General features: G+C 46.5%; 1 protein-coding gene across 1 annotated transcript; it reads left to right on the top strand.

Moving 5' to 3' along the window:
• Positions 1-566: 566 nt before the first annotated feature.
• LOC130142118 (GDP-Man:Man(3)GlcNAc(2)-PP-Dol alpha-1,2-mannosyltransferase-like) lies at positions 567-5,693 on the top strand. The gene is made up of 3 exons (XM_056323562.1): positions 567-685; positions 2,640-3,247; positions 5,372-5,693. Exons 1-3 carry the CDS (start codon positions 567-569, stop codon positions 5,641-5,643), a joined length of 999 nt encoding a protein of 332 aa, XP_056179537.1. The 3' UTR covers positions 5,644-5,693.
• The last annotated feature ends 3,313 nt before the right edge of the window (positions 5,694-9,006 follow it).

Below are 9,006 nucleotides of genomic sequence, written 5' to 3'. Positions count from 1 at the left end.
TCCCAGTGAGCGTGTTCATGGGGATCCGGACACCCTGCCCTCGGCCTCGCAGCTGACTTGCGAGTTGACAGGTGCTTCTCCATGAAGAGGGATTCACTTACAAACGGGAGATTAAAGCAGGGCGGGAGGACAGGACACAGAACACCACCCTCCTCTGGCCGAAGTAAGGGCCACTATTTACAGAGACACAATCTGCATGTGGTGGACGCAGAAGAAACGCCCTGTCCCGGGGAGGCCTCTGCCCCCTCACACACCCCGCGATGCCCGCGCTTCGCGCTGCCCTGCCCAGCGGCCGGGCCCTGGCTCCCGCGCGGAGGCGGCGCCCCCTGAGGCGAGGCGAGGCGGTGGCGGCGGCGGCGGCGGCGGCGGCGGCGGGGGAGGTGGCGGAGGCGGTGCCAGCCTCGCTCCCGCCCCTCCGGGGCGCCGCCAGCCAGCGCAATTCGCGCCCCTCCCATCCCCTCAGGCACGGCCACGCCCCCCTCGCCGCTCCCTCCCACAAGGCGGGGCGGTGCCTCTGCTAGCCCCTCTCCGTTCCCCTCCCCTCCGTCTATCTCCCACCGGAACCAATGAGAGGGAGGCAATACCAGCTTGGCCCCGCCCCCGCGCAGCCGGGTACCGCCCTTTCCGGCGGAAAGGTGTGGCGTTATCCAAGGTGGTGGCAGGAGAGTTGTGTCTGTGTGGGCTGGTCAGTGGGCTACCGGGGGTGCGAGGGCGGCAGTGTGGGGGCGGGGCGTCCTGGCAGCGGAGGGGGAGGGGAGAAGGAGACCCCGTGCCTCCGTGGCCCCCTGCCAAGCCGCAACCGCTCTCCCCCGTGCCCCCCGAGCCTGCCCGGGCGTCGCGCTCCCCGCCCCGCCCCGCCCCACCCCCTGAGGAGAGGAGGCCTCCGGGCAGGGCGAAATGGGATGGGACCCTGCCCGGCTCCTTCTCGCCCAGCCGCCGGCCTCGGATGGGTTAATGTTGCTTTTCCGCTTCATCCCGGAAGGAATGTTATCTTACGTGTCAGTCGTGACGCGTGGCTCGCCGCGGGCAGCTCCTTTAATGTCGAGTAAAAGGTGTTTATCGTAACGGTAGCACAGCATCAGAAACCGGGCTCTGTTGCCTGTTAAGCTGTGCAGGCCAAGAAGAGAGACCCCGTTTGTGGGTTAGGAGAGCTGTGCGGGGAGGTGGTCTGCAAAGGGAATTCCCCTGTTAGAGAGTGCTTCAGAGATCTGAGGAAGCAGGTGTCTCTAAACAGAAACTGCTCGGAGCTTTTCTGGACAATTGACATGCATCTTCAAATCTCGGGGGTATGGAAAATGCAGGTTCTGGGACATGCACTGCAGGCTGGCTCAAGTAGCTCTGCACCAAAGCAGTTCATACTAATAGGCTAAACATGAACTGGGACTGAAGAAAACTCTTACAAATCTGTTTAGAAATCACTTTGCTAGTTGCATTTTGCCACATTGGTAAGGATGTGCAACCTTTATAGTGTATGTGGCACATAGTAGGGAAAAAAATTGGCTAAACAGTGTAGAATAGTGATATTTTTTTTTGGTAATTGTTGAAATGATACAGGGATGCTTATGATTTCTGAGATGAAAACTCAAGAAATTGTTGAACTCCCTGTAACTACCTGTAAGCCCTTCTCTCTCAATTTTGTACATAGTATTTTTTCAAAGCAGTTTTGTATTTTAAAATTTCTGGCTTGTTTCAGATTGCTGTGCTCATTGTTAATCCCTGCATTATTTCTAAGTGGAATTTTATGTGTCTGCTTGGTGGTACTGCTGTGGGGAATACGGCTGTGGATACAACAAAGGAAAAAACAGTTGACCTCAGCAGGAGAAGATGGGAAGCGGCCATTGCTGGTTGCCTTTTTTCACCCATATTGCAATGCAGGTGGTGGAGGGGAGAGAGTCTTATGGTGTTCCATTAGAACACTCCAGAAAAAGTAAGCATATATGTTTATTAAATACCATATTTCATTCTCAGCTGCTGATGGTATTATCTATGCACATTTTGGCATTTTACATATTTAAATAGGTGTCATTTATCTACCAGTCCTATGGGTTTTTTTTGCATTTGAGTTTCACCTGGTTGCACCATTCCACTTCATCCCTTTATCCGGATTTTGATCTTTCTTGCTGTGGCATCTATCACTTCTTTCTCCCCTTGGGAGAACCCTTCCTACTTCATTGGTTTTCCACTACTGGTATGGAGCTTTGTATGGGCATAACTCATCAGTAGGTAAATGATGATTTTGATACTTGCCTCTTGGTGCAGGAGGCAAAACAGGTTAACATCTAAAGTGGGTTTAACATTGGCACACACACTGGCTTGCACAGTTTTCTGCATTTTAGTCATGCTATGCACACACAGACATCTCGTAATGTAGGGCAAGGCATTCTTAAGTCTGTAGAATAATACTAAGCTCCCTTTTTATTTAAAAAAAAACATTCCCCAGGTCCTCAGCCATATGTTCTTCTGCAGATCAGAAAAAACTGTGGAAGTATAAGGAAAAGTATAATTCAGTTAAAATAATTTCAGAGCTAGGCCAGACATTTGTTCTCACATATCTTTTGAGTAATTTTGAATGGATAATATTTTAGTTGCATGTTAAAAAATTTGAAGAATCTATTAAATTCTTTTCTTTACTCTTGCAGGTACAGAAATGTAACGTGTGTTATTTACACTGGAATCAGGAATCAGGATACCAGATTTAACAATGCAGCCTTCACTACAAACAGTCCTCTTTTCAGCAAATTTAAACTTGTCTATTACTACTTCTTTGCTTTCATGTATGGATTGGTTGGTTCCTGCAGTGATGTGATTATGGTTAATTCTTGGGCGCTAAATCACATCCTTTCCCTCTGGATAGCTGGGGCTTGCACTTGTGTTGTACATCCACCGTGTGATGTTCAGACCTTCCTGGATATTCCACTGGAAGAGAAGAGCACCAGTGAATATTCCATTGTTTCTGTCAGCCAGTTCAGGCCTGAAAAAGATCATCCATTGCAAATCAGAGCCTTTGCTAAATTGCTGGAAGAGAAGAGACTGGGGCAGCAGCCATCATTGAAACTTGTCTTAATTGGAGGCTGTCGTAACCAACAAGATGAAGAGCGTGTAAATAACCTTAAGCACCTTTGTGATGAGCTGGGAGTTAGTAACGATGTGATATTCAGAATAAACATTTCCTTTGAGGAGCTAAAGAGACACCTGGCTGAGGCCACCATCGGCCTGCATACGATGTGGAATGAGCTCTTCGGGATCGGTCAGTATTTTTCCTCAGTGTTCAGCTATTTGTCCCAGCTGGGGACACAGGGAGGGCTTCAGTTCATGATTAAGGCTCCTCAGTACAGGTGTCTAAGCAGAGAGGTCTGCATGCCAGGCAGGTGTCCAACTCACATTCCTGTCACAGGCTATCTAGCTGAGGTAAAGCCTACAGGACCAATTCAGGTGACTAACCACTAGGTGCTACTGTAGCGCAAGCCAAAGCATCTTAGACTGTTAATAATGATGGACATCCTCTGGTCACCTAAACAGACAGCTAGTCCCATCTGTGCTGCCCAGGATGTCCTGACTGACCTCCAGCTGTCCCTCTGCAAGGTCATGGGTCGCCCTAAGGTCCCATGTTAAGTTTGCCAGCCTCATTGCACAGATGCCAGCCATACCCAACGGAGCCTCAAAAGGCAGCAGGTACTTCTGTTTAAGCACCTTAGATTGTGCCCTGTTGGCTCCGCTGACCACAGAGGGAGCTTAGACGTAGTTCATACATAGACATTCATGTGTAAAGATTGTGATCGTGTATTACCTGCCTCAGCTGCCATTTGAAATGTCTAGTAAATGTCATGGGGCTCCATCTGCTGTTTCAGAGGTGTGAGTCTCCCACAGATTCTGTCTCTTATTTGTAAGCCCCGTGTAGATGCCACCAGGTACCTACTGTTGGTCATCTCATTGCACTAGGCCACTGTGCTAAGGCAATTAAATCCATTGTAAGGCAATTAGATCAGTCACCATAGCATGGAACAGAATACCAAAGAGGAGCTGGGACCTGGTTTGCAATGTGCTGTCATACAGAATTAAGGTACTGGGCTCAGTTTACTGGGATTATTTGGGTCCTGACCTTGAAATGGAATGTAAGATGACCCATCTGTCATAAATCTACAAGGTAAGTTAGCAGCCAAACAGATGGATATAATGTGACTAAACTGCAGTTTATGTCATCAGACTTTATTACAAGTTAAGTAAGTATCAACCCTATTAGTTTGTAGGAGCTTGGTATAAAAAATTTACTCTGAAGTGTCTCCCAGAAGCAACTGCGACAAAATGGAAATAATGGGTTTCTCATATTTCTTCCCCCACAAAACAATTTAAGTAAGTTTAAAAAAATGTTACACAATCACACTGTGATTTTGAATTTCAGCATGATTTCACCTTCATCTCCAATTTTATCTGTAAAAAACATGTTCCAAAAGCATTATTTATAGTTGGCAATTTCTGTGCTGGGGGAACTTTTGAAAAACCAAATCAGAACTGAGATGAATCAGCAATTAAAGTGATTTCTGAGGTCTGTTCTGGAACTGTGGAGGAGAATTGAAGTGATGTATACATTACATGCTATTCCTATCCCTCTGCTTTTGGCTGAGGAAAGCTTACTATCAGATTCCCATTCCATTAAAACTTCTTTCATCAAAAATACAGATGTAGTGATAACAATTTTTACTAGTTTGTCTTGCTGAGTTGTCAAAAGCTATAGATTTGTTAATCTGCAAAATACTGAACTTCTGAATATCATCTGATTGAAACATGCATAGTCAGCTTTTCTCTCAGTATCTTTCTAAATGTTAAAAATCTTCAGTGTGAATGAGAAAATGAAGTTACATTCAGCTGTAATTTTTAATTTTTTTTTGCAGCTGACACCAAACCGTAAAACGCGCGTTGCAGTGTTCTGTCACAGAGCAGAACAGAACTATGCAGTGTTGTAGAGCTACCTTCCCTTGTACCTTCACATTTGTTTCAATATCTGGCTTTTTTTCCACCATTATATACTGGTGATACAATTTCTCTCAGCTGAATCAAGTATGTTACAAGAACCGCAACTTAACCAGTTATAACTTTATATATAAACTTATTATATAGCTTAACCAGTTATACCTGGTTTCTAATTTAAATTTTATATGTTTAAGAGAAACTTATAATTTCAGTCCTCAGGACTGAAAACCTTAAATTTGTTTTTCTTCTGAGACCATTTACTCTGTATTTTTCAAACTGATCTACAACAGCAGTCTGTAGTAACTTCTGGGTGAATTGTACTGCGGTTTTAACTTTCCATGCCTCACAGAAAGCCAGAGTATGATGTGCACACTCATGTCAGCATGTTTTGTATCTTTTACAGGAGTAGTTGAATGTATGGCAGCTGGCACTGTTATCCTGGCTCACAATTCTGGAGGTCCCAAATTAGATATTGTGATACCCTATGAAGGACATACTACTGGCTTCCTAGCAGAAAACAAGGACAATTATGCCGAGATGATGGCTTATATCCTTTCTTTGTCTCCTGAAAAAAGGTTAGAGATCAGACAAAATGCTCGTCGCTCTGTGCATAGGTTTTCTGACCAGCATTTTGAAGAGACGTTCCTGTTATCTGTGGAGCCATTATTTAAATAAATGTATATAAATAAAAAGGTGTATGAATAAAATTAACTTTTTATATTTGACTATGTGTCACCTATAAATGTATCTAATCTATGATCCCTTGGTCCCGTTCAATAAAGAGATTTTTTTCTTTCTGTCAGGGTATCTGCTTTATGTAATAGAGATTCTTCTACTGGGAAAAAAACACTCCTGAAAATTTTCTGTGTTGACTATGTGACGGTGTGGTGCACTGTAAAACCCTCTGGATTCACAGAACCATCATATTTCCTTGGTAACAGAACTACATCTGGAAGTTCTTTTATTTATTGAATACTTTCAGTCTCCACCCATTTAATGACTTTTCACCCATAGTCACACTTTTTAAAGGCAACGCTTTTGTTTGATAGCTTTTTTTACCCGAGATTTTGTTTCTAGAGTCTGCAGCACATTTTCAAATTGCTGTCCCCCGTTGTGTGGCAAAATCCTATTATGTGGGATTTTAATTGTGGTTCTGGATATTTCGTTACCTACAGTGATTCCTTTAAGTTAATGATATGGTGGTTTTGCTAGCTTGTTTTTTAATAGTGTAATAATTGCACTTGCCCATGATACTTACGTTAGCTATTTCCTCATGCCCTTTCACAGTATGACAGCTTAATGGTATTTTTCCCACTCTACTCTCCTGAAATGTTTTCTGTTCTGTTCTAGGGAATAGAAGGGTCTAGATTCAAGGGCATAAGTAAATGCTGTACAAACATGAACATTAAAGCCCTAAACTACTGCTTATTATAAACCAGAACGCTGAACAAAATGTTCAAAAATTGGACACCTGCTTTTGTATCAAAAGTGGAAAAACATATAGTTCTTTTTTGAGCCATCGAAGCGGTATTTAATACTTTAGCAAACTCAGAGAAGTGAAAAACTTCAACTTACCAGATGTCTGCTGCAAATACAATACAGCAAAGAGGAAACTGTCTCAGAGGCTCCTGGAGCGTGTGGAAGGTGACTTCCTGACACAGTGGGTGAGGGGCCCAGCTGGGAAAGGCACCCGCTGGGCCTGTTGTTTGCAAACAGAGAAGGACTTGTGGGTGATGTGGTTGGAGGCCATCTCGGGCACAGTGATCATGAAACGACGACGAGGACTTTCAGGTTTTGGAGAAGTAAGGAAGGGGATCAGCAGAACTGCTACCTTGGATGTCCAGAGGGCTGGCTTTGGCCTGTTTAGGGTCCTGGTTGACAGAGTCCCTTGGGAGGCAGTCCTGAAGGGCAGAGGAGTCCAGGAAGGCTGGGCATTCTTCAAGAAGGAACTCTTAAAGGCACATGAGCAGGCCGGCCCCATGTGCCCAAAGACAAGCCAGTGAGGAAGAAGACGGGCCTGGCTGAACAGAGAGCTTTGGCTGGAACTGAGGAAAAAAAGGGTTTATGACTTTTGGAAGAAGGAGCAGGGAACTCAGGAGGGCTAGGAGATGAAATGAGGTTATGCAAAAAGAAGATTAGAAGGGCCAAAGCCCAACTAGAACTTAAACTGGCTACTGCCATAAAAGACAATAAAAAATGTTTTCATAAATACACTAGCAACAAAAGAAGGGCTAAGGAGAATCTCCATCCTTTATTGGATGTGGGGGAAACCATAGTGACAAAGGATGAGGAAAAGGCTGAGGTCCTTAATGCTGCTTTTGCCTCAGTCTCCAATAGTGAGACACTCTGGGTACCCAGCCCCCTGAGCTGGAAGGTGGGGGTGGGGAGCAGAATGAAGCCACCATAACTCAAGGTGAAATGGTACCTGCTATACCACCGAGGCACACATGAGTCTATGGGGCCAGGCGGGATCCACCGGAGAGAACTGAGGGAGCTGGCAGGAGTGCTCACCGAGCCGCTTTGTCACTAACCCTGGCTGACCAGGGAGGTCCCAGCTGGCTGGGGGCGCGTGAATGTGACACCTGTCTGCAAGAAGGGCCGAGGATCTGGATAACTACAGGCCTGTCAGCCTGACCCCGCTGCCAGGAAAGGTTATGGAGCAGGTCATCCTGTAAAACATCACATGGCATGTGCAGGAAAACCGGGGGATCAGGCCCAGCCAGCGTGGGGTTATGAAAGGCAGGTCCTGCTTGATGAATCTAGTCTTCTACGACAAAGTGACCTGCTTAGTGGATGAGGGAAAGGCTGTGGATGTTGTCTTCTTGGACTTTAGTAAAGCCTTTGACACCATTTCCCACAGCATTCTCCTGGAGAAACGGTCTGCTCATGGCTCAGGCAGGTGTACTCAGCACTGGGCAAAAAGCTGGCTGGAAGGCTGAGCCCAAAGAGTGGTGGTGAATGGACCAGCTGGTGGCTGGTCACAAGTGGTGTTCCCCAGGGCTCAGTACTGGGGCCAGTTCTGTTTAATATCTTTATCAGTGATCTGGACAAGGGGATCGAGTATGTACTCAGTAAGTTTGCAGATGATACCAAGGTTGGGGGGAGTGTTGACCTGCTGGAGGGCAGGCAGGCTCTGCAGAGGGATCTGGGCAGGCTGGACTGATGGGCCAAGGCCAATTGTATGAGGTTCCACAAGACTCAGTGCTGGGTCCTGCACTTGGGTCACAACAGCCCCAGGCAGCGCTACAGGCTTGGGGCAGAGCGGTTGGGAAGCTGCCTGGTGGGAAAGGGCCTGGGGGTGCTGGCTGACAGCTGGCTGGGCATGAGCCAGCAGTGTGCCCAGACAGCCAAGAAGGCCAGCAGTATCCTGGCTTGCATCAGGAACAGTGTGGCCAGCAGGGCAAGGGCAGTGAGCGTCCCCCTGTACTGGGCACTGGTGAGGCCGCACCTCGAATCCTGTGCTCAGTTTTGGGCCCCTCACTGCAAGACAGACACTGAGGTGCTGGAGCGTGTCCAGAGACGGGCCACGGAGCTGGGGAAGGGTCTGGAGCACAAGTCTGATGAGGAGCAGCTGAGGGAACTGGGGCTGTTCAGCCTGGGGAAAAGGAGGCTCAGGGGAGACCTTACTGCTCTCTACAGCTGCCTGAAAGGGGTGTGTGGTCTCTTCTCCCAGGTAACAAGGAAATGGCTTCAAGTTGTGCCAGGGGAGATTTAGATTGGATATGAGGAAAAATTTCTTCACTGAAAGGGTTGTCAAGCATTGGAACAGGCTGCCCAGGGAAGCAACTGAGTCACCATCCCTGCAGATATTTAAAAGATGTGTAAATGTGGTGCTTGGGGACATGGTTTAGTGATGGACTTGGCAGTGCTGGGTTAATGGTTGGGCTCAGTGACCTCAAAGTCTTTTCCAAACTAAATGAATCTATGATTCTATAAAAAAGCTACTGATAGAATGCGGTTTTCCCTCTATTTAAGTTTTATCTGGATTATATGAAATTTTTAATATGAAAAAATACAGTTAGAGGAACCTACTGTCCA

This window comes from Falco biarmicus, chromosome W (genome assembly GCF_023638135.1).
Source record: "Falco biarmicus isolate bFalBia1 chromosome W, bFalBia1.pri, whole genome shotgun sequence".
Taxonomy (NCBI): Eukaryota; Metazoa; Chordata; class Aves; order Falconiformes; family Falconidae; genus Falco; species Falco biarmicus.
This window is presented reverse-complemented; position numbering and strand designations above follow the sequence as displayed.

Coding starts and splice junctions, on each gene's coding strand:
- LOC130142118 (XM_056323562.1), top strand. CDS start 567: ATGAGAGGGAGGCAATACCAGCTTGGCCCCGCCCCCGCGCAGCCGGGT. Junction 686..2,639: donor AGTTGTGTCTGTGTGGGCTG/GTCAGTGGGCTA, acceptor TTACTCTTGCAG/GTACAGAAATGTAACGTGTG. Junction 3,248..5,371: donor GAATGAGCTCTTCGGGATCG/GTCAGTATTTTT, acceptor TATCTTTTACAG/GAGTAGTTGAATGTATGGCA.